Raw genomic sequence first — 24877 nt, 5'->3', positions numbered from 1 at the left:
TGCGGATCACTGTGGGTCGCGCACCAGGACGGGGAGGAGCGTTCCCTAGGAAGAGCGGTTCTCTGCGCGTCATGTAAGCGCCCGGGAATGTCCGGACTCTGCAGGCGCCCCTCCTCGGAGCATGTGCATCCCGCCCATATACCCGTCTATGGCCTTCTTCGCGCGACGCGAAGGCATTCATTGCTGAGAGATCTACACGTAACCTCGCGTGAAGACTAGACGTCGGACGGCGACATGCCCGCCCGGCGAGGAATGGTTGACGTGCCTTGCTCGATTAAGCGAGCACTGATAGCTGAGCGCATTGTAAGGTCATGGTAAGTGTATATGCGCAGACAGAACAAGAGCTCAACGTCGCGTACGTTCTGACCCTCTGGCCATCCTGAGCTCCTGCAGCTTGGCAGCCGCTCGCCTTGTCGCGTCGTAGCAGATTCACACCGTTCATTCATCCCAAACAGTCCAGGACGGCCCGGACGAGCATTCCCATCAAATTGAGTCTCGAGATCGCAGGCCCCGCGCCGCAATTGAGGCAATCCCGTCGGCAGGGAGTGCGTAAACGAATCGGCGCGCATCTCGCACAAGGTCAGCGGGAACAGATCGTGCAACCCGAACAGGCAGACGAGAGATCCAACTATGGAAAAGGAGCGCATTCCCACGCCACAATCGCGTCTGTGGACGTCTTTGGTCGTCTGGTGTCATCGCAGGTCTTCGCAGCTGCTGACGACGTAAAGATTGTTATTATTTTCGGGGTGCTTAATCAGGTCATATTTCAACGCCTTTATATGTCCGTGGGTGGCCTGTTGAGCGACATACATTCCCCACGTAGAATGGGTGTGACCCGTGATGCGTGACAGCCTGCATCGAGTCGCTTCTCACCGCTCGTTTTTAATCAGCCCTTCTCTCGAGTTTCGACAAGTTTCCTCAAGCCAATCTCGGATGACATCAGTACGCGCTTACACAGTCTCCGACTATCCATTCGCGTAATCTAGCAAAGCGAGCGAGACCGACGTCAGGTGGGCGCGTCTCTTTCTTTCGCCTGCTTAGTAAGCAAGCGTTCGGCCCTGCGCTCGTTTCTCACGCTGGTCCTGAACTTCACCTTTCTTTCCATAAGGTTTCCTCAAGCCAAACTCGATTGGCATCGGTACGCACTTACACAGTCTCCAATTACCCGTTCGCGTAGCCTGCAACGTTACTCTCGCAGATCTAGCTTCATCCGGCCGACATCGCAATCATAGCTGCAAAGATTCCTATTGTGAGAAAGACGTGGAGATTTGTGGATCTCCTTCTACGACACCTTATCATTTTCTAAGTTGCTCAGTTGCCATAGGGTCTTTGGCGTAAATTAACGCCCAGGAAAGGTGCGAAACGGGCCATTTCCAACCCAAAACTACTCACTTGATGGGAAAAGAGCTTCACTCTTAGTGCCTTTCCTGCAATGACAATCGCTTTGCTGTAAACACAATGTCTAGCGCCCTCAATCCGATCCGTTTCGTCCTCTTCGACGCGCTGCACACCCTTCTCACCCCGCGCCTCCCGGTCTACGTCCAATACTCCCAAAGCTTTGAGCCCTACCTCGGCACGCTCGACCCTGTCGCGCTCAAACGCGCCTTCAAGCTCGGTACGCGCGAGCTTGCGTTGCGGTCCGCTGAAGCTAACATGTGGGACTCGGGCGCGGGCAGCTCTGAAGCAGGTGCAAGCAGAGAAGCCCGCGTATAGCCACCAGCACGGCTCCGAAGGCTGGTGGGGCGAGGTCATCCGCCGCACTGCCGTTGGCGCGGGCGCGGATCCTGCGGGTACGTGTATATTACTGCCCATCCATCATTGCCCGTCGCACTCAAACGGACGATATCACGCTCTCCTTCCTGATGTTGCCCTTCTCCCGGCTGAAACGCCGATGATCCTATTTCGCGGATTTGATTCGCTCGCGCCGTACAGCCGTCGACCGCTCGCTCGCAGAGATTGTCCGGCGCCTCCTCCTCCGCTTCTCGTCCCGCGAGGGTTACAAGCTTTTTGATGATGCGCTTCCTGCACGTACGTACCTTTCCATCTTTGCGTGCGCTCGATCGTAGACCTCCCGCCCTCGTCCAACCGAGTATGCAGAAGCAGTGGGGGCTCGGATGGACGCATATAAGCCTCGTTCACGCATCTACAACAAGCCAGGCTGGGAACGCCACACGGCCTACACTATTTCCGCGCTGACTTTCTCCAGGATTCCATGACAATTGAAGAGGAGGCCTGAGCCGATTTCGGGGGGAAAAGGTCCTCAGGAAGGGGGGTCAGAACTGGCCTCATTCGGGTGTTATTCCTCCTCGGCGACAGCTATTCCTGGACCACCATCTGGGCATTTGTCCCAGGATTCTAAATCCGGACGTTATGGCCGGGCTTTGAAAAAGATGTACCGAGAATATCGTTGGATATTCAGACTCGGTCGGATTGATCTGGGAATAGTGCCCTTGCACATGGGGCCACATCCCAGCGTCAGGACGTTTGATAGAAATCAGTGCTCAGGCCTGTGCTGATCTGATCCGGACATTTTGGGTCAGGTTATGCTGGACGATAATCTCCGATTTTAGGAACTTTGGATCAGGCCTCCACCTTGGGGGCCTTTTTCTCCTCATCTGATCAGTATGGTTAGCAAAGCCACTGCTACTGTTCTGCTCCGAGTGGATGAATTAAGCCAGCTTTTGCTTCCTGTCACCCTTCTTGCGCAGCCCACCCCACCACGCATTGCTTCTGTGACTCTGCTCTTCTCGATCTTCATGTCCGCCGCTAACGCCGCCCCACCTGACAAGTGCAGCATCTCCGCGCGGTGGACATCCGCACGGGCATCGTGAGCAACTCCGACGCACGCATGCGTGAGTCCCTCGCTCGACCCATCGCTCGTCCACCAACCCACCTCATATCATCCTGCAGACCAAGCCCTCACCTCGCTCGGTGCGACGCCGTACCTCAGCCCGATCCTGCTCAGCGAGACCGAGGGCATCGAGAAGCCCGCTCGTGACATCTTCCTCCGTGCCTGCGAGCGGGCGAGCGTCCCCCCCTCACAGGCGGTGCACGTCGGGGACGAGCTGGATGCGTGCGTATCTGAGCCCACTCTCGAATATTCGTTGCGTCCCGGCTGATTGGCTGCTTGGCTCTTTGATGTACTACGGACCGTCATCAACCTTGCGACCGTGTATGTACAGAGATTACAACGGCGCACGCGCGGCGGGCCTCTCGGCGCTGCTGCTTCGGCGCCTCGGGCCCGCGGGGGAGGGGGAGACGAAGGAGGATGACGAGGATTTGCGTGGCGTGGAGGTCGTCAGTGGCCTGGGAGAAGTTGTCGAGTGGGTTGAGAGGCGGAACGCCGCGGCTCAGGGGAGGTGAGATGGAGAGACTGGTGAGCAGAGGGAAGGAACGGACGCATGGTGCGACCTGGTTGCAGCTTTCTGTCATTCTCCGTATGTGACTCCATATGCCGCAGTGCGGATTGTCACCTGCCGTGCATTCGCAGAGTGTGGTTGAAGGGTACTGCTGGTGCATAACAATAGCACCTGTGGTCGCGGATGCGGAGGCACGTCGTGGTGGCGATTGTGGTGAGGGCGATGTGTGGGATTAGATTGTAAAGAGGGAGAAAGGCTCAAAGAATGCTTCTCTCGGGGAATTGACGTTCAATTTCCTATATCAGGTAAGCGCCGATGACCATTCGAGCGCCCAGCGGTGTCGTGGGTCCTTTGCCCTGGCATTCCTGTCACACCTGTGGGTGTAGCATTCTTTGACATCTTGTTATACGCCGTAGGGCTCTCTAAATACATATAAAACTTTTGGGTTTCAGCTATTACTTTATTTTCTAGTCTTGGTGCAGATGGTTAGGTTGTGCCATGCAACATGCTGAAATATTTTAAATAATAATCATTGTCCCCAATCATTTGGGATGAGCCTCAAGGTCCAGAGTCCAAGGGAACTAAAGGTTCAAGCCCTCGATTCAAGTCTCAAAGCCTCAGGGACTCAGGCCTCAATCATTTCAATCAAACTCAAGGTTCAAATGTTCAACGTTCAAGCATCAAGCTCACCTGAGGCAATGCACAGTCTCCGGCGTGAGTCACAATGATTGAGTCACGGTCACGATTCTATGACTGGAGGCCTTCGGAGTACTTGATCAACACGTCCTTAAGCGCCTAAAATCTTGAACGGTGACTAGTTACTCCAGCAGCCTGAGTCACAATTATTGAGTTACGGTCACGGTTCTATGACTGGAGGCCTTCGGAGAACTTGATCAACACGTCCTCAAGCGCCTAAAATCTTGTAGGTCTTGAACATTTGAACGGTGACTAGTTACTGCTTGACTGTTATCTTAAGCCTTTGATTCTACAATACTAGCCCTCCGTGGGCCATAGAAGGCGTTGGGTTGTATACCACGCCTGTCAGGTGACAGACGCGACTCAACGCGTCCTCGCAAAACGCGATCATGTGCCCGAAAGGCGCGGAACCCTGCCGTTGCTATTGATATGTTCCTGTCTCCACGCACATCGTGCTCAGTTCCCCCCTCGTCGCACCGATTGTCTTTCGCTCAACTTGACTTTTTTTCAAGACTTCAACCTTCAACCTTCAACCTTCAGAGTCCTCTGCCTTCACCTTTTTCAATATCTTCGAACGCTGCTGTCAGATCGCCAACTGGAGGCGCATCTCAGTCGATGCATCTCCGCGGGATCCTACGGCTCAGCCATGGCACGGTCCTCCATTCCAAGTATGCGGGGAGGCAGCTGGCGGGTGTCCAGGCTGCTGGACTACTCGCACTTGCGACCATCTATCCGGGTGAACATCGCACAGAACTCTCGCAAGGTATGTAATTAGGCAAGCTCACAGAGTGACGCGATGGACCTGCTAATTGCCATGTCTCAGACATACTACAGCCAACTGCGAGCAGGAACGAGATAGAAGTGTCATCGTAACGGGTCGGCGTCAATTTATCAAAGAAATGTTAGATGTTAATTAACTTCACGGTTTCGCTCTGTCGCTCGCCCGGGCTCGTACTGCTGCTGCCTGATGAGAACGAACCCGTGATGAGCCCGTGCTGTTCTCTTCTTTTTGCAGCTGTATTCGTACTTGTATCACCATCTGCCGTCGCAGCTTCAGCTGGGAGAATTACCGGATCAATTAGAAAAGACAGGAACCCAAAGCTCCGTAGCTGCTGCATCGCGTAGGCTTCGATTCACACTCAAAATGTCGGTATATCCCGCTCATACTGTCCTTTATTCCAGAGGCAATCAGGACTGAAAAATGGAGCATGGTAACATCCACAATATCGCTCAGGCTTGCTCCTGACTGTAGAGCAGAGTTGCGTGCTGAGGCATGCTTTCCCGGCCGTCAAACACATCGATGTCTGGCGACCCCGAGGACAAGATGATAATATTATCTGTTGGCAGTCTGTCGACAGTGGCACAGCACGGAGTCAATAATACATCCCAGGGGCTATGTACTACGTCACGGTTCGTCCCATGTCGCATGTCTTTACCATGGTATCTTCACGACAGAATCCCTTCAGAACGGTCATCTGAGCCGGGTTTTTAATAATGACCTGAAGAGCGCCCTCATGTCACAATATGTGTTCATTCGTGAGAGCGGTCTGTCAAGCTGGGCGAAGTCAGTTACGCGACGCACGTCGGCCCTTATCCACACAAGATGGGCGGACGTTCTTTTACTTGCCTCCGAGGATATTCAAAGGTGCTTCTTGGCCCCTGAACCATCCCAGAGAGCGTCAATAAATGACGCGCAGGAAATATCGCATAGCCGCCAATGCCCTCTGGGTTTCCCGTGTTGCCACACCGGGCAATCTGTTGGGCCCGGTCGCGTACACTGTACCTGGGCCATTCTCGACATCCGTGCACCAGTTGTACTACAACGACCCCACCGCGACGTCCGCGGAACGCAACCCGTCATATATGACGGCAAGTCGGTGATATGCGCATAGTAACAGCTCTAATCAGTGCATATATGTAGCATAAGACTTATCCCTACTGGTCAACGAATGCGGAGACGATCCCCCAGGTAGTGTTCGTCGATCCCTCTCATGCCCAGCTCCACTTAACTCGGATCACAGCTAGACCCCTGGGAAATGCATCCTCTTCCACCAGCAGCATGCTCTTCGCAGCTGCTCATCTCTCCGTCCAGCAGATCGTCTCCATCGCGAACAACCCTGCTTTGGCAACGATACATGCTCACAGTGCCAAGCTTCGATCGAAGTCGTCAACAGGGGCGAGCCCGTTGAATCTGACTGGCTGGTCTGCCAAATCGAAGCTGGATCCGCTCCCGCCTCCCAGGCGACCCACTGGCAAGCGGCTCAAGATCCTGAAAATGCGGCGGAGAGCTGACCCGTCGCCTCAAGACGACCCTCTCGCATTCTACGCTACATTGCATGAGCAGGGCCTTTCTCTGTTTAAGGACACTAATCTGGAGTACGCCACGCCCATACTGGTGGCAGTTGCGGAGAAGAAAAAGGACAAGATCGCCCGCCTGCTGGTCCAGGACATCCTGTCAAATTGGCACCACGTCGGACAAACATATTGCTCCATCATGCTCGAAAATATCCTCCTTCTCATGCAGCAAAACTTCCTGGACAAGGAACAGGTCACTGCCTTGGCTCGGCGCTCTCCGTTCTTCCGGCCAGCTCATGTCCATTAACGAACATAACCGGGTACCCATAGCGATAGCGATCTTGAACCTCCCTGCTCATCCTAGGCTCGACACTCAGATCAATGACACTCTTGCGACTCTACTCATTGGAGTCTTAGCAGACGCAAGAGCGCAGTCAGAATTGGACGAAGTTCGGCATCGCCCCCACAAGGCAGCCGAGCTGCTGATGTTCATTGCATGCGATCTCACAGCGGCGGGGACGCGCTTGCGCTCGATGGAGATTGTGAATGCGCTCGTGGAGACTCATAGTGTGCCTTCCAGCGTGGTGTACCATGCGAATCTCATGTCGACGGACTTCTCTCTCATTATCATGACTATGTCGGTGCACTCTGTTCTTCACTTAGGATGGCGGTCAACAGCTGGTAAGCTATTCTGGTACACTGCTTCTCAATTAAAGCTCACCTTGCTGAGGTCGTCTATTCTGTCTCGTTTACGCCACAGAAGGCCTATCCGCCTCCTCAAGAACGTCTCCTCTCCTCGTCTGGCTCATGACGCACCTTACAAAGAAGATCAAGAAGGCTCACCTAGCGCGGCAGCTCGCGACGCATGTTTTGGAAGCACAGATTCCGCTACCTGTGCTGGATCGTGAGCGCTTCATCGGGCTAGTCGCCTCGCGGGGTTCGCAACGCATGCACGCATGCTTTGGGAGTGGTACGCTTTTGTGGAAAGCAGAAATGATAGGACCTTCATCGAGGGCAACGCAGGTGCGATGCTCTATGTTGTGAGTCTATTCACAAGATTCGCGAAACGAGAGGGATCCACACTACTGGACAATGCTGAGGAGGAGGACAAGCTGCGTGACAGTGAGGTGGTAGATGTGGCTGTGTCGGTGCCGCTCGAGGGCGCGGACGAGGCATTTCCACCACGGGAGCTTTCTTGGCCTGCGCAGGGACCTAGACTTGAATCAGCGAAAGTCAGTTTCGACTGGAAAAATGCCTCAATCTGTAGATCCAGCATCCTCCGCGGTTGTCACTCGTGTTGGAGCACCAAGTGTTGATTTTACTGCGCTTAGCAAGGTTCATGGTGCCACGCCAAGCGAGCCCATCGGTCAAGCCACATCAGACACTCGCCCGTCAGGGGCTGCCGACCATTCCCAGGCATGTTTGGGAGCCTCCTCGAGTAAGAACCCACGTGCGCCAGACGAGTGGGTTGAGCTGGAAAGTTGGAAAGGGGACGCAGCTCGGGTGAACCAGAATGACACGTCGCGGTTCGGGCGCTTGTGTCAATGCTGCGCTTTGGCCGCCTTGTGCCCTTTGCTTACGGAACCCGGCCATCGCGCGATATGGTCTTATTGTTCGAAAACCTAGAATAAATAAAATGGTACGCTGTACATTTCTGAGCGGGACTTGAAGCTGAACACTTTCTCTCAAACAGGCTCGCTACCTACTACATCATCTCATCCTCTGCGTGTGCCCCTTCCCCTGGTCTCCTGCTCATTGCGATTCTATGACACGAAAGCCGTTCTTACTTATTCCACGCCTTGTATCCACCTCCGTGCATTAGTTGGCCATACCGCTGCCCTCCGCTTCGACGAGGTCCGCATAGACATCCTTTGCCTTTCCCTCCGAAGCCTCATCAAGAATCTCCTGCAGTCGGACCAATGACTCCATTGCCAGATCCAATAGGTCGAAGTCTATCCCGTCCTGATGATTGTTGCGAGGCGGCATGGAGGGCGACTGGACCAGTGAGGAGGAGTGGACGCCACTGAGAATTGGGCCAGTCGGAGTCACAGAGACGTCCGCCATAGCCGTGCTCCCATTCGGCAGATGGCGTGTCGGTATCGACAGTACAGCCTCGATCACGACAGTCATCGAGCATAGGGAAGCCGATTTCAAAGAGTTCGCGACGCGCGTGTTCACAACGTATTATGCGAGTCGGCGGCCGCTGATACATGCGCATCACTTCGAGCTCAACGCGCTCGCGCGTGCGGCATTCATGTTGGGACGGCTGGAGGAGGGTCTGCGGATGTTTCAGGAAACGGCGGCAGGTGCTGGGCCTTGTGGATGTGAACGTCGTGCTGGAGATGCTGGCACAGTACAACTTCACGGCGGCCGCATGTGTGCTGGAGCGGATGGTTACGGTGGGCTGATGCCCGACGCGATTTGGGTCGGTGATCCACCATGCAGTCGTGTATCGAGACATCGTACTGGCGGAGGCGCTGCTGCGGCGAGCGCGGGAGCTCAGGGTGGGGCAGTTGAGCTATCAGACGATGGGGACGCTGATCCGGGGTTGATCGAGACAGCTGAGGATGGGCGTAATAACTCACGGCAGGTACTGAAGACGGTGCAGGATTTGGTAGACTTGCTGCTAAAGGCAGGACAGATACCGTCGCCGAACGTGGGGCGCGACTGGGTGATCGCGGCAATGCGGGCACAGGCGTGGAGGCGGCGTTCGGAGTTTGGGACATGCTGATGCGTGACAAGGTGGATTGGGAGGATGAGATGCGGACGAAGCTGAGGAAGTCTATCGCAAGGCCTCAATCGCCTTATAGCCGTTGCATAAAGCCTTTCGAGACCCAGCAGATGTTCTATCGTTGTGCACATCTTCGTGAATCGCAATCTTGTTTGGCTTCTGAGCTGCAAATGGAATATGACCTTGAATCATGTGGCCATGGCGAGATGAACTAGACTGAGGCGCCGGGGGTAGTCGTCCTGGCACCGACCGGGCCAATGCCCCCAGAACCGTTTGCGATTGCTGAAGGTAGTCCCGTGGAATCGGGTTGCATTTGCTCAAGTCCAAGCCGTATCATGGAGATAGATTTTAGTGTGAAGATCGTAGGCAACTCGGTATATAGTAAGTTACTTCGTGGTCGGACTCTGGAGAATGTCGCGAGTTTCAGCTGCTTCTCGGGAAGTGTTGAGAGTGCCATTCGGACCGTCGGTGTTGCATTTGCGCAAACGCTGCCAGTCTAAATATTCTTGGCTAACTTCATGGTAGTCCTCGGTTTGATATCTGTCTTACACCCACCATTGCTAACATGATAATAGTTCTCAAATTGCTGCCGGACTGTGTACAGACAGGGCAAATCATCGTCTTCACTCCTACTCCTGACGGCAACCGGTGCTTGACCCCGTCGGCAATCGGATGTGTCTGTGTTCTATCTTGTGAAGTGAGTCTATCAACATTTAAACGTGTCGGATAACGTTTGATGATTCCCAGCAACAAGTCTCGCACATTCCCATTTGAGAGTCGCAAGAACAATGCAGCCATTGCGCTGAACCCGGATTCTAATGGGCTGGTTAGTGTGGACGAAGGTGCGCCCTATAATCCTTCAGTTGTCTTCATGGGTGCGCACCATTCCTCCAGATGGACGTGCACTACCTGTCAACTTCCGGAGACGCATCGTTCTTCACCACTCCCGCTTCCACAAGCCCGTCAAGTCGATCAATTCTCTCCAGATGAGAAGTGAGTAGGCTGCCTCAAGTTCCTGAATGCCAGATCTCTCATTGCTGATATTCTTCAGGTTCATCGCAGTAAGCCATCGATTCGTACGTGCAGGTCTGGCACGCGCCGAATCACCCGGGAATTCGCCCCGTTCAACCAATACAGGACATACACTGGTCATCATGACGAGGTGTTGAGCATTGAATGGTTTCCTGATTCTGATTCTCAGTGAGTTGATTCCATTTGTTAGCCATGATTCGGACTTGAATAAGGCGCAGATGTTTCCTCAATACATCACGGGACATGATCGCTCATCTCTTCACACTGGACCCCTGTGAAGCTTCCACACCAAGACGTTCTCCGGTCATCGTGACATCGTGGTCAACACGTACTTCTTCGCCAATGGAAAGATCGTACGTCTTACTTATTACTCCTTGAAAGCAAAGCCTCCAGAGGAGATGAACTCGGACGACAGCCTCAATTTTATAACGTCCTCATCAGCGCTCGACGACTCGATTGCACATAAATGCTGGCGCGTACGCAAGCGCAACTACTTCAAGCAGCCCGGGACACGCATCGTCTGCAGCACGTTCCATCGTCCCTCGAACCTGAGACAGAATTGATGGCTGGCTACGTCGTCTTGGGCGTGTTGCTTCGGGAACGACTGGAAATGATCCGAAACCTCAAATTACTATCAGTATTAGGACATGTGAAAAGGAGCATTACATGGTGATGAATGCATTCAGCCAGAGAAGTATGGACTTGGGGCCCGAAAGGATTCCAGATAATTTATTTGGCTACCCATGTTCTGCATTGTATCTCCAGCCTGATATTCCCGCAACAACCCTCAGGCGTGCCATAGATCTAAACTGATCCGCATTGCAAAAGAGCAGCCAGAGATGTTACGAGATCCTTCTCTGTTCATCATCACCCTCATAGGTGAGTCTTTGCTCAGGACTTGAGTGATTATTTTCTGACAATCAGATTGACACCGGGACGGCAAACTATGAACACTTGCGGTAGGTGAGCTTCAAAAGCCGCGCCGCAGGTTCGTACCCTGTTCTATATCCATTCTCGAAGAAATCCGACGGCTTCGACGGCCCTGCAAAGCGCGAGATCTCAAAATGAGGAGCTTTGGGAGGCATGATGATGTGACGATTATGTGGCGACGTTTAACTCTGAGCATTCTATTGAAGACAGAATTTGTATCAACAATTTTACAAGACTGATAAGAAAATTTTACTCAAGATCCGTAGCTAGCGTTCTGCGATAGAGACATTTTGTGATAATACACGCCCACGTGCTCTGGACGTGTCGCGTCGCGTGTCATGTAACTGATCGTCGCGAACTGTCACTTACCGCCACAAGTGCATCGCCCGTGGCCACAGGGCCATACGCGTAGTAAGTACATACTGTCATACATGCAAAGCAGCACATAGTGTAGTCTATAATCTTCCACAGCCAATTCACCAGGGAAGCGGCACAGCAGACGACCTGTGACGGAAGGTGCAAAGCGGTAGTAGCATTTCAAACGGCGGTTTAGGCACTGAAGATTGGGTTTGCGGCGCCCCGCGCAATCTGGGGGGCCTGTGTGATGAGTGAATGGGGAGCATATAATGTGCATGCACCGAATTTCATGAATATATACAGCAGGTTGCAGCAGCGAGAGGAGATCACAGTGCCATGAGTAAATGTACAGTGGCCTATGTCAACGACTACTCGTTGACACCGGAATTACCCATCAGGAGGTCGTCATTGATATACAAAGACATTTCGTCATCAGTGCCGGCATATCCTTGGGATAGGTTCAGCGTGAAATCTCCGTGGCCTACGTCGAATCCTTCCCCAAGAGCATTTGCGATGCTCGACTCATGATGAGGGGCGGCGTCGCGCGCAGTCAATGAGTTGATCTTTTGCTGCTGAAATTTCAGGTATTGCGTCGCCATCACCTCCAAGAACTCCTGGGGGACTCGCGCTGCTGCAGACGTAGCAGCACTCGCATGAGGAGACGCTGGCACATCGGAGAGTGCAAGGCGCTGTGAGCTGCTGTGTGGGGACTCCACCGCTGGAGAAGCGGCTGACGTGTCGCGCAGTTGTGTTACCGCTACCATACCCCTGGAGCCAGAACTTTGCCGATCCATACCGGGAGGCGCACGATGGCTCTCGCTTGCACCGTGGACGGATTGCGCTGATTCACTGCGAGCCGGTCCCGCGTGCCTGGTGGAGCCCGACGTGACGAGACTTGGAGTCACACGTCAGCTTCGAGCGTCTTCCTGAAGTGATTGTACATTGGCCCTCGCTCCCTGCGAGGGGCCCAACACCATCTTGTTGATCACAAGACCGTTCTGAGCATTGACCTTTGTGCCGGCCGATCGCTGAGTACTGACAATCGGATGGTCCACAGTAATAGATGCGTGCCGAGGCTGTGATGGAGTTAGAGGCAGGACCTGAATGGTCGGTGTTCGGGCAATACGAGTAGGACGTCCTTTGCTGACATTCTTTCCTGCCCTAGATGAGTGTGTGTCGGCTAAGGGCGTTCATCAGCTGCGTCATTTGGAAAACGGAGGGTGCTTTTACCTTCGACTTTTTCTGATGCTGAATGTGCCGAGGGAAGGTCCGCCTTCTTGGCAGTGCTGAATTGATGACCAGGTCGGGACACCTCTAGCTCCGATTGGCTGTTCCCCAAGGGTTCTACAGAGATGGCAATGTCAGCACGGCATTTTTGAATGAATGACCAGTCCTACCCTCTTCACCGTCGCTAACATCAGATGGAAAGCGCTCCACACAATTTCCGTCTTCCGTATACGCTGTATAGCGTACACGTTTGTTGGGAGCATCTGGCAGGTCTACCTTGCATTTTTGCGAAGTCGATGAGTGCACCGCCACCTCAACATCCACGCGTTCGACCTTCTTGAATCGGTCTCCCTGCTCATCATTCAGCTGGTCGACGATTATTCGGCTGTTTCTGAGATTGTAGAAAACGCGCAGTCCGCTTGCACTGAACTGGGAGGAAGGCACTCCCGAGATAATAAGCACTACATGCTCATCACGAAGTTCTGCTCAATCAGCCAAGTGTCAATATGATTCCTCTATCTGATATCGTGGCGACATACCCTGACGATCGCATGCACGGAGCCTGACACGCTGTTCCTGTGGTAACTGCGTGAGCGCGCGCAGGAAGCGCTGTCGCTCGTCACCGCTGAGAACTCCGATCCCTTTATTGCCTGACTCGACCTGGCCAGGGTACTGAACGTTCTCTGGCCAGTTCTCGAACACGAGACCATTCGTGGCAAGCTTGCACGGCAGTTTCACCCAAGGAAGGGGTTGACAAGGAATGCCGTGCTGGACTTCTGAAGAGTGACTTCAAGTTCAGCCTTCGCAGTTAAAGAAGACATACCCAACATAGCTTCATAGACCTTCCTAAGCTGTGTCAGGAGGCTGTTATCGGACATGCCAGAGAGATCATCTGGGTTCGTCTTGAGAGGTTGAGCTGCTTCTTCAGGCTCAATAGGAGCATCATCGTTTGACCGGCCGTCATTGTGAGTTGACCGCACGGGGGCTTTTTCCGGCGTCATGGCTTGTGCGAGCCGTGCAGTAGAATGATTGTTCCTGGCACAATGTGAGATGACAGCGATATCATAACCTAAAAGCACGTACCACACGTGGGCTTTCAGATGTCCTATCACTTCATCTGTGGACGAACGCGTGAGCTTGCACAGGAACTAGATCACGCCCGTCATCAGCTCGTCATATAATGCGGATCAGTATGAAGACACGCACACCCTCACTCTCTGATGACTCGTACGCCATGCCAATTCCATCGTCCCTCACGATGTCATTTCCGCTGACAATGAGCACGGAATGGAAACCGTAGCTCTCAGCAAGCGCATCCAGCTGCATAACCGACATGTTAAATCCGTACAAAGATGATGGAGCTTCAGTAACCACATACCGTGGACCTCAGCTGTCTCATGAAGTATTCTAGTACTCGCCTCCGCTCTGAAGCCGCATCATTTGAAAGTCTTTCGTCAGGAATGCGACTCTTAAACACGAGGATCGATGGCCACTGCGACGGGTTCGCATTCTTGAATGCTTGCCAGCACTTGTATACATGCTCGGCGTCGTGACTGATATCTGTATGCAGGCATTGGACAAGCAGTCAGTGAATAATGATCAAAAAAACGTCAAGGAAGAGGGCTCTCGCACCGCCATCGGTCGCTAGAGGAACTCGCTTCGATTCCTCCTCCGTGTGCATGTTGTAATATGCCTTGTACAATTGAAACGCATCATGCTCTGCGCGTTTGTCCAGTCTGAACACGTCAAATCGCGCAACAACTTCCTCGAAGGGGATTCCAAGGCGCCCTGCGATGCGTTCGAATATCAAACTGACCTGCCCAAAGTCTTGCTGAGCAGAAGCATCGTTTACGTGAGACGGTGCCGTGGCATAGCACTCTCTTTCCTCCGGTTCGTATACGACGTCTTCCGTATCCACTTCATCCACTGCGTGAGGGATGCTTGACGATGCATGATCGTCTACGGATGCCGGCATCGCATATAGTTCTTCGCTGGGAACCTCCACAATTGTCTCTAGCTGTTGTCCGTGCATGGGCTTCATGCTGGTAGGGACAGTCGATGCAGAGTGATCGGTGGTACCTTCCAAGGTCTTCGAGACGTCGTACATAGCACTTCGCGACGAAGTGGCAGCAATCGGGAGATTACGAGAAGTTGAGCTCGACTTTGCACGACGGGAGGTGGTGAGTGGTCGAGAGACACAGGAAACAGCAGCGTCTTCGCACAGGGCGGAATAGGCCTCTCCATCGGTGTGCGCACGTGTCCGGATCGGATCCTCAAAGTTCGGAATGGCGCTGACGGTAGGTACGTTCACCGCTGGCGATCGAACATGAGATCGAGATGCAGGCCGTGAGCGGAGAGTGAGGTTGCTGGGATTGACAGAACCTCCGGGAGCAAGATAGCTCTGCTGATTGCTGAGCCCTTTGCTCAGCATTTGTGTAGTTGGAACCGATAAGGAGGGAAATAAGGATGGGTACGAAGAAGTGATGACGGGGCGGCTGTTAGACACGTGGGGCTGAATGAACATATATCTGTCTCCCTCGAGAGGGGCGACAGCTCGTGAGAGGCCTTCGCTGAGGTTGCTGGCACGCATTCCAGTGGACTTCGCTATCCTCGCTGGCTGCTGAAAGTCGTATGGACCACCCATGTATGGATGATATGTGGTGGGCATCTGCGATACCCCACTAGGGACACCCGTGTAGCTCGTCGTTGGGTATGCTGCACTGGCTTGTCCGAGCATTGGTTGCTCATAGACTTCCGTCCCCCTCTCGAGAGCGTTCCTGTACATATGCATGGAAGGATGTGTGTTTTGTACTTGAGCGGGAAACGGTCTATCGCGTCGCTGAACGAACAGTGCACGCTCCATGCTACTGCACTAATCACTCTCAATATCAACGCCAATGCTGACCGTGTGCGTAGGTGATAGAACGTACATTTTTTTGCTCTGCAATTGGTGAAAACAAGGCGTGCACGCTCATTAAAAAAAATCCGCCGTGGAGGTGAACGAGAGGCGTACCTGTGGATCACACAATGCGATACGTTTGTCAGGGTAGCAAAATGGATGCCTTATTGGGTTTAAGCAACTGAGTCGGAGCTCCGGAGGGTCCAAGCAGCCAAGTTTGGATGATGCTCGACAGCTTTGAAGGTACGTTTTAAGCGCAACGGTCTGGGAGCGGTAAATCATTTTTTTTACTGTCACCGTTGGTAAAAATCGGAACATATGTGGACATGATTAGAGCATATTGTGCCACAAGAACACCAGTTCCAGTTCGTTTCTGGTTTCATCGAACAACAGGGCAAGTTCAGGAGGGCTCCTCAAGCTGACTAGCGGATAATTGTGAAAAGTAATTGTCTTGACTGATACTCGCTGATTCATCACCACATAAATACACCAGTTTGCGGCATACTGGAGCTCCTATTAACGGATGGCAAAAACGACAGGCATTACACGCACCACGTGGGGGGAGGGCAAGAAATTTGATGTTCCATTCCAGGTCGCGCTAGATGCATTCCCTCGATCTGTTGGAAAGTTCTCTTTCAGGAACGCTTGACACTGTAACATGTCCGGTTTCGATACACGGATGCTGCAACGCCAGATAAACCTCATGCATCAAGCGCACTGGGGAACATAAAGTAACATAGTTCATGGTATTAACGCATCCTGCGCGATACTCCATACTGAATGCCACCCTATCTGCACCGTTAGTCACCTCCTTATTTCAGCGGAGAAGATTAACCAGAGGACTTTCACGTGAGGTACTTCCAGATCTCGTAAGAAACCGCACGGCTTCTCGCTTGTATCGAAGACTGCTTGATGCTTGCACATGGTCAGTGAGTGACTATATGAGTGCGTACTAATTCTCTGTGCCTTGTTCAATCGTGGAGAAGGAATCAACCGAGCTCGGTGATCAGTCGGGTTGCGATCTGCGCAATACTTACTAATCGGAATAAGCAAAGAAGGTCAGGGCTGAGCTGTACTCACGACATCGGAGCATGCATGCCGAGAGGTGCCAAGATGATAGCCTACGATAGTGGTTGTCATTGAGGAGGCGCCATGATACCAGAGATTGATGCCCTGAGCCCTCGCTGTATCCCGATTCTGGGTCGTGTCGCGTTGTACGGATCACTGATGTCGGATGAACAACATTTACCGAGTGCTTTGCTCTGTAAAATACAGCTATCAGGCCAGAACCGCATCAGAAAGTCTGCTCGCGTGTTTTACCTTGAGAAGCGGCTAGCTGAGGTGGAATGGCGGAACAGAGCCTCGGGGGAAGTTCGTATGAAACCCGACAGCCTTTGACTTCGTGTGTGCTACAAAAGTTGTTTCCTTGGAAACCTCGCCGATACGAGGATATTACGACTGGCACGCGTGGCGTTAGAAATGACATACAAAACATTATGCTTAATCAATTAAGCACTGCTCTGGACACGGCCTTTCGAGATCAAAATAACTTCTTTACGACACCTTCGGTATCGTGAATTGCACTCGACGAGTGTTTTCAGACTTTTGATTGTGCACGTAGGAATGACAGGAAGAGCAGTTGTTTGTCGAACAGTCACATCCTAGTGATGACCTTCTAGAAGCTACGCTTGAAGTTAAACCGGTCGTCATGCAGCCACACACCTTCGCTGCGAAGGACGAATTCGTTTCCGCCCGGAACCGTGACGCTCTGCCCTACCGAGTGCCAAGACACAGCCTACATCATCAGAGGGTGATTTCCAGGGGAAATGCTGTGATCGTAAAAAGTTTAAGTTGGGCATTGCCAAATTAGGTCATCATCTCACCCTTAACTTGATTTGGTAATTTTCAAGACTTTCATTTTTCAACCATGATATTTCACTGGTGATTATGGCCGGGCCTGTTCACACAAGCTCTGCCTTCACGAACGGCCAGAAAGGCTGACTTTTCCTGTTCTGTTATTTGGAATCGGCACTCGTCGCCAACTTACACAGGTTATCACTTCACCTCTAACGCATCGTTCGGCTCTTCATGCCACGTCACGCGTCACATCAATTGCCCGCGCTGGCCTTGGTGGTCAGAAGCAACTCGTGCAAACATGCCTCATATTCTTCTGCATTGAATGTTCCCAAGGCCTTTACTAATAGATTTCAATCACCATAGATTCATACCAGCCAACCGAGAAAATAGCACTTGGTACTCGTGCCTACCCAGAGCCTGGAAGACCATAATCGGCATCCACAATCGCTTTGTGTTCTGTGGATGTGGATATACCGACTCCGAGCTCCCGACACAGACCGGGACACTCCAGGCTCACCTCCAGCCGTTCTCGATCTTCTATTCGCCGTCAGCAGGCCGGCTGTTGCTTTTCTGTGAGGAGTTGAAAAATGGAGAACGACTCACCCACGGCGACCGACTTGCGATTTGATCCGGTGCGTCATGATCGTGACTATGGTACTGACTCGGCACCGCGGCATCTCTCGGCATCCCATAACATACTTCTTCGTCGACCCCAAATGTAACGCGGAGGTATCTTGCAGTCTGTTTTATGGAAGACAAGATATTGTGCGAGCCGGATTTCTTCGTTTCGGTTCTTTCTCACTTTGCAATGCTGATAGTCATAGTAACCAGGCCTTGACGCTACCGGACGGGGAAAGCTTCAGATCGTATGATATATCCGTGGCGGTAGAACCTACTGCAAATTCGCCAACATTTACATTCCATGATATGAATGTGAAATAGCTCGAACATCGCTCGAATCCTCGGACTTCTGAGAAGAGGCGACATCCTGAAGGTTCACGATCATACGATGACGTATCAAACTCTGAGGCGAGCTTCGGATCATTAAATGCCTTTCTGTTCCGCATTCTCAGTTCGATCATCAAAATGATTATAATCCCTCTAAATACTTCCGAGGGATGCGGAACTTGACGATTAAAGGTCGCTCCGCTCAATTAGCGCCGTGCTTAGCATCGTAACTGCTCCATTGGTTCATTGTCTAACGCTGCGTCTCCTCACCCATTTCCTGCCTTGCTCAATTTACTCCGTATACTGCACGTCATTGATGGCTCCGACAGCCAACGACTGCAAGCTTAGTCCTATAGGGCTGAAGTCATTAAAACTACCTACCGGCAAGAAGGCTGAAGAGGCCCGTTACCAGCCACAGCTTGAAGCCGCGAAGATGGCGTTTCTCGTCGCCGGCATGCATAAGGACAACAAGCACGCCGTTGAGCACGACGGATTCCATACGCTGTGGCATGTTAGTCGTGAAAACCTATCGGGAGAGTCGGGTCTACGCGAGTGGTGCAGGTTTTACAACGCGTTTCTGTCCTTGGTGCTGGATATGGTTCGTACCATTGCATTTTGAGTGGTGCTTATCTCACGGACATGTGCAGTTGACTGCTTTGGACCGCTTCACAGGAGGTACAACTGTCATGGCTCATATTGCCGGACAACCCGACAACCTCGACAATGACTCTGATATCATATCGCCTCATGTATACTTCTCCCCTGCCCTTTGTGATGCAGTCCCGACGTTCAGGGCGTCGGTTGAGCGCATTGTCTGAGAATTCGTCATTGGCATGGCAAGACCGACCATCTCCCGTTGGGAACGTGCATGGATTGCTTTGACGGATCATGTTCTACCATTGCATATCCACCCGACTGCTGATCATTGCTGTGCCAGCGCTCATCACACGGCCCCCACCGATACACGAATCCTCAGTTCCTCCTCGCACGTGGTGTTGAGCATCAGAGGGGAGCGCGAAGGCGAAGAAGAATTATACTGGGAGCCTGTGGAGGTTGATAGCTGTGCTCCGGGCTGTGTTGGCATGAATGAACACGCTATCCAGCAGAGCACTCCATCGGAACGTTTGCGACAGTTACGGAACGAGGTAGAGCGCCTCAAGAATGAGATACGCGCAAGGGAACAAGAGATCGGTAGGTTGTACAAGGACATGGTCGCGGGCACTGGAGGGGCTGGGGGTATGTTGTCTATGCTGACTTATCTGGCTCATTTCTCATTTCTGAGGTTCACAGCTCATGTGTCGCCCTCGGTCCATGGTGGCTCTGTTGGGTTCGCTGACGTTACGCCGCAAACCATTGATCATGGACTTCCTGACGGTACGTTTAGACTTTCTCAGGTCCCGAGCAGCCGTCGCTCTGATCCAATGCTGACTTAAAACGTAGAACAACTATCATCACGAGTCACGACTGGCTCCCTGAGCTCGCCTGTTCTATCTCCAATCTCGTCTATCTCTTCAATGTCATCGTTGCCCTTAACTGATTGTCTCACTCCTGTGGTATCGCAAGCACCCAGCCCCATGACGACTCCCGTGCTGAACAGTGGTCGAACAGAGGAGTCGTCTTATGGGACAATTCACGTTCCAGAGCTTGTCATGCCATCGATACAGTCTGATTCCCCTGTGGCTGCCCATCTTTCTAGGGCGTCTTCCCCGACCACTGAGTCTCCATCGCTTGCCATTCCTTCCATTCAGGACAGAAATCTTCCTATCTCCAATTTCACATCGGGTTATAAACATGGTTCAAGAACATTGTCCCGCAAGACTACCGATTCTCCTACACTCGCTATACCGTCCAAGCGGATCCAGATCCCTCTCGTGCCCAATTCTTCGTCCAGCAGGGAGCCCCTCTCAACGTATCCATTCCATGCTGACAACGAATGGTCGCCCCTCGTTACCCCCACTCAGACCGAGATCCCTACCGTGGCGGGTATGATCAAGGCGTTCGGGCCGGCCAGTGAGGCGTGCATCAAGGCCAACGGCCTCAATGCTCGAACACACACTCTCTTATAGGAGATCTTCAGGACTGTCGCAGATATCTCCTGGGATTTGGAGCTTGAATTCCGACTGGCGTGCACACCGAAGTTAGCGAGGGATTTATCCACTGCAATGAAACGAGATTTGCGATAGACACTGCTGATGTTTTGATGTTCACGTACAATTTCGTGGCCGTCACACTATGCTCGTGTATTTTTGATGAACGGCCAAAAGGCCCCATTATTCTTTCGCCCCTACACGTGGGCAGATTGTTATGAGAGTCTACGCAGACTGCATTGCGATGGCGACGACGCGAAATTAGAAATATGTCAAGAAGGCAGGTCTCTGAAGGTTTTGCGGCTAGCACATGACGCTCATGGGCCGCGCTCGGGTTGATAAGTTTGCAACTCACGGTGCCGTCAACGGTTCTCTACATCGATCACATATTCTGATGATCTTTAAAGCAACCACGCGCAGCAACACTCACGCTGAGGTATTGCTCGCGCCGCTTCGTGTCTATCGTGGATCATCAACTGGAACAGATGTCCAACAAACCACGGGCAAAATGGTCACTGAGATTCCTACTCCTGGTGATGGATACTCTTTACCCGCAAATCAACTCAATTGTCCTGAAAGTTGGCCTTTCGGCGTTGGATATGTGCCGACTCAGGCTAGCGGTAATGTTGGACTCAGTCTCCAATATAGAGGAAGGTGAGGCGACCGAATGCATAAACTTGCTAGCTTTCATTTGAGTAAAAGCAGGGTACGCTAAGAACAAGTCGCTTACTAGTGTGGACTTGATAGACTGCCCTCCTAAAGCGGCTGTGGGTTACCATACGTCAAATCTGATGAGCGCGGTCACAATTTGACCGTTGTTCCTGCTGTATTCGGCATGCCTCTTGGCTTAGACGTATGCAAGAGGGCTCGTCGGAAGGGTCCCTTGCAGGTTTGTGGTACAATCGCACGGAGTTGTTGATGAATTGCTCTCAATTTGGGATAGCTCAGATCCATCAGCGTCATGACAACGTGTTGCAGTGTGAAACGAATTTGCGAAGCGTACAAATACATCATCGTCCTCTGGATCAGACGGATGAGACCTACGATCGGCTGTTCTGATCGCCAAGCCAGAGAGGGCTTCTTTCGGCTGCACGCATGCCTCTAGCCCATCAAGCTTCAAGCTCATTGGTAATGCTCGCCAAAGCTTCTGACGTACCGTCACCATGCCATCCAGCAGAGGTTTCGGCAAAAGTTGTTTCCTGGTCTCCATGTGGCAGCTGTATGCCACATGAACTGCTTGGGCTTCTCGGTGCTAATCAACGTCTCGGAGAAGAACCGCGGATGTTTCTTATGCAGGGCAGGGCAAGGAGGGAACACGCGGATGATATGGACCACGGTGGATTGGTTTACGCTGCTTCTTGTTGTGGGAAGATTTTTGGCTACAGGTATCGGTAGCAGCTCGGAATCACCGTTCGACTCTCTCGCCCCCCAGGAGTTTTTTTCCCTTGTAGCTAGCTGACCTCTCTCGCCGCCGCTTACATCTCGAACTTGTGCTCGATCACTTGCCAGCATGAAGCCCGTGCACGGACAGCAGCAAGAGACAATTGCGGAGATTCCCAGTGAAGAACTATATGCGATGCCTGCATCTATACATGGTCATCCATCGTCGAGCGTCGCTCACGCAGCGAATGAAGTGAATACGGAAGACGTCGTATACGAACCGGAGGAAAGAGAGTGCTATGCCACGGCACCGTCTCACGTAAACGATGCTTCTGCTCAGCAAGACTTTGGGCAGGTCAGTTTGATATTCGAACGCATCGCAGGGCGCCTTGGAATCCCCTTCGAGGAAGTTGTTGCGCGATTTGACGTGTTCAGACTGGACAAACGCGCAGAGCATGATGCGTTTCAATTGTACAAGGCATATTACAACATGCACACGGAGGAGGAATCGAAGCGAGTTCCTCTAGCGACCGATGGCGGTGCGAGAGCCCTCTTCCTTGACGTTTTTTTGATCATTATTCACTGACTGCTTGTCCAATGCCTGCATACAGATATCAGTCACGACGCCGAGCATGTATACAAGTGCTGGCAAGCATTCAAGAATGCGAACCCGTCGCAGTGGCCATCGATCCTCGTGTTTAAGAGTCGCATTCCTGATGAAAGACTTTCGAATGATGCGGCTTCAGAGCGGAGGCGAGTACTAGAATACTTCATGAGACAGCTGAGGTCCACGGTATGTGGTTACTGAAGCTCCATCATCTTTGTACGGATTTAACATGTCGGTTATGCAGCTGGATGCGCTTGCTGAGAGCTACGGTTTCCATTCCGTGCTCATTGTCAGCGGAAATGACATCGTGAGGGACGATGGAATTGGCATGGCGTACGAGTCATCAGAGAGTGAGGGTGTGCGTGTCTTCATACTGATCCGCATTATATGACGAGCTGATGACGGGCGTGATCTAGTTCCTGTGCAAGCTCACGCGTTCGTCCACAGATGAAGTGATAGGACATCTGAAAGCCCACGTGTGGTACGTGCTTTTAGGTTATGATATCGCTGTCATCTCACATTGTGCCAGGAACAATCATTCTACTGCGCAAATCGCCAAATCACCTCCTCTCAATTATGAAAGGCCATCAATTCATGATGAAACACAGTCAGCTGAAGCGCAGACCTTGTCGTTCCATCCGGATGGCGCTGTCCGGTTATCAGACGGAAGTACGACTGACAAGTTGCTCGTAATGTCGAAGGATATAGAAGATGCATTTGCGCGGCTTTTCCGTTAGTGCTCCTGCTATCACTTTTGTCCTCCTTACGTGAACTTCCTGGTTTTAGGGTCAAATGGCATCACCCCAAGATTTGAAGGAATGAACTGTCTCTTGGATACCTTGTTCAAGTCAGGGTTGACGTGTTTCAACTGGCCTCAAAATGTTCCGTGGAACACTTTCTGCGGCCATAATGGTGGTCTTCGGGGACTTGATGTCGTCCAGTTGCAGCAGTTATACTCTGCTCTGACAGAAGCCTCGACTGACTGTCGCATATACATCTCTAAGAATCCTTATCCAGGTATGGCCATTCATACCGTCCCCTTCAACGGCTCTGTTCATCCAGTCATCACAGACTCTCGCGACGTCAATCCTCATGGACGTCTTGTACTCCAAGGAGTCACACCCAAGCAGGAGAATACTTCCTGTCTCAAACTCTACATGACAAGGAACGGCGATGACGATCCTACCTTCACAAGCAACAAGGGCAGCGAGCCTCCAAAAGATGAGCCCCAGTCCTTGTGTCCTCCCCGTCGCGCTCCGAAACGGGAGGCGCAGGTTGAGCAAGGCGGCCCATTGAAGTGACTCCGTTCTGCTGAGATGTTCAGCGTTGAGGCTGGTTCCCTGCATCACTCAATTCTTGGAGTTAATGACATTGAAGGTGAGGGAACGCGTCATTCCTCGCACCGTGCAGTGTTGACAAGTCATTTCCAATCGAAGTGGCAGGGTGGTCTCTTGGTGAGCGAGGTTCTCTAGTTTCCTCGAAGCCAAGGCAATCCGAAGCAAACCTATCCAAGCATGGCCAAAGGACAGAAATCCAGGTCATATCGTCGAGCCCCGCATTCATTAGGCCCTCAGCTGGCATTAAGCAGTATCCATCTCTCAAGACGCAACAGCCGTCTGAGGAAAGCATCAATGTCCAAGGAATTGAGCTCGCGGACGAATCGGGCCTGTCGCAAGGAGCGAGGGCTGATGTACACTCACATCAGGAAGATGCTCGCAGCCGACGTATGACTCCAAGTCCTGTCACGTCGGGCTCCACCAGGGACGCGGGACCGGCTCGCGGTGAACCAGCACAATCCGTTCACGGTGCAAGCGAGAGCCATCGCATGCCTCCCGGTATGGATCGGCAAGGTTCTGGTTCGTGGAGGATGGTAGCGGTGCCACAAATGCACGACGTGAGTGCTGCTACGTCTGCAGCAGCGCGAGTCCCCCAGGAGTTTTTAGAGATGATGGCGACACAATACCTGAAATTTCAGCAGCAAAAGATCAACTCATTGACTGCACGCGACGCCGCCCCTCATCATGAGTCGAGCATCGCAAATGCTCTTGGGGAAGGATTCGACGTAGGCCACGGAGATTTCACGCTGAACCTATCCCAAGGATATGCCGGCATTGATGACGAAATGTCTTTGTATATCAATGACGACCTCCTGATGGATAATGCCGGTGTCAATGAGTAGTCATTGACATAGCTCAATCGCCATGTACCACTGTGCTGTATCATTCATATGCAATAAGACTTCTTCTGAGCCTGAGTCGCATTCCAAAGCAGTAAATGGAGCTATCCTTCACGCGGTGTCCTCTTGCAGATCATCATCATATGCATGGTCGCTCGGGACTAGTGGCGGCATACCTTACTCTGACACACCCGTCTGCATGCCAGTGAGTCACTTGGACTTCCATCAGCAGTCCATTTTGCTAACAAGTTGCCCGCATCGATCAGCGCTAGCGCTCGGCGCTCAGCTTGTGTACT

At 52.3% G+C, this 24877-nt stretch overlaps 6 protein-coding genes across 6 annotated transcripts; 5 read left to right on the top strand and 1 right to left on the bottom strand.

The window, feature by feature from the left end:
• The first annotated feature begins 1093 nt into the window (after window positions 1-1093).
• Window positions 1094-3835, top strand: LAESUDRAFT_676559 (HAD-superfamily hydrolase). The gene is made up of 8 exons (XM_040905630.1): window positions 1094-1119; window positions 1205-1615; window positions 1677-1790; window positions 1933-2028; window positions 2790-2852; window positions 2911-3073; window positions 3183-3404; window positions 3461-3835. The coding sequence occupies exons 2-7, from the start codon at window positions 1459-1461 to the stop codon at window positions 3361-3363; spliced, it is 774 nt and encodes a 257-aa protein (XP_040766235.1). The 5' UTR covers window positions 1094-1119; window positions 1205-1458; the 3' UTR covers window positions 3364-3404; window positions 3461-3835.
• A 2279-nt stretch (window positions 3836-6114) lies between these two features.
• LAESUDRAFT_757730 (uncharacterized protein) lies at window positions 6115-7857 on the top strand (the record flags this gene model as incomplete). The annotated part of the gene is made up of 5 exons (XM_040912351.1): window positions 6115-6648; window positions 6728-7031; window positions 7111-7320; window positions 7374-7613; window positions 7682-7857. 5 exons carry the CDS (start codon window positions 6115-6117, stop codon window positions 7855-7857), a joined length of 1464 nt encoding a protein of 487 aa, XP_040766234.1.
• A 477-nt stretch (window positions 7858-8334) lies between these two features.
• LAESUDRAFT_757729 (uncharacterized protein) lies at window positions 8335-9081 on the top strand (the record flags this gene model as incomplete). Its single annotated transcript, XM_040912350.1, has 1 exon — window positions 8335-9081. One exon carries the CDS (start codon window positions 8335-8337, stop codon window positions 9079-9081), a length of 747 nt encoding a protein of 248 aa, XP_040766233.1.
• A 736-nt stretch (window positions 9082-9817) lies between these two features.
• LAESUDRAFT_757728 (uncharacterized protein) lies at window positions 9818-10676 on the top strand (the record flags this gene model as incomplete). The annotated part of the gene is made up of 4 exons (XM_040912349.1): window positions 9818-9923; window positions 9976-10074; window positions 10133-10142; window positions 10394-10676. 4 exons carry the CDS (start codon window positions 9818-9820, stop codon window positions 10674-10676), a joined length of 498 nt encoding a protein of 165 aa, XP_040766232.1.
• Window positions 10677-11768: 1092 nt separating this feature from the next.
• Window positions 11769-15844, bottom strand: LAESUDRAFT_712986 (uncharacterized protein; the record flags this gene model as incomplete). The annotated part of the gene is made up of 12 exons (XM_040906935.1): window positions 11769-12294; window positions 12411-12435; window positions 12631-12744; window positions 12798-13109; window positions 13167-13403; window positions 13451-13662; window positions 13711-13775; window positions 13834-13947; window positions 14006-14187; window positions 14260-15404; window positions 15558-15568; window positions 15641-15844. 12 exons carry the CDS (start codon window positions 15842-15844, stop codon window positions 11769-11771), a joined length of 3147 nt encoding a protein of 1048 aa, XP_040766231.1.
• A 2803-nt stretch (window positions 15845-18647) lies between these two features.
• Window positions 18648-24584, top strand: LAESUDRAFT_712985 (uncharacterized protein; the record flags this gene model as incomplete). The annotated part of the gene is made up of 15 exons (XM_040906934.1): window positions 18648-18929; window positions 18979-19127; window positions 19269-19567; window positions 19622-19705; window positions 19772-20341; window positions 20826-21072; window positions 21181-21307; window positions 21715-21803; window positions 21928-22337; window positions 22410-22591; window positions 22650-22763; window positions 22822-22886; window positions 22935-23137; window positions 23192-23702; window positions 23816-24584. 15 exons carry the CDS (start codon window positions 18648-18650, stop codon window positions 24582-24584), a joined length of 4101 nt encoding a protein of 1366 aa, XP_040766230.1.
• Between the last annotated feature and the right edge of the window lie 293 nt (window positions 24585-24877).

This window comes from Laetiporus sulphureus, assembly GCF_001632365.1.
Source record: "Laetiporus sulphureus 93-53 unplaced genomic scaffold LAESUscaffold_11, whole genome shotgun sequence".
Taxonomy (NCBI): Eukaryota; Fungi; Basidiomycota; class Agaricomycetes; order Polyporales; family Laetiporaceae; genus Laetiporus; species Laetiporus sulphureus.
This window is presented reverse-complemented; position numbering and strand designations above follow the sequence as displayed.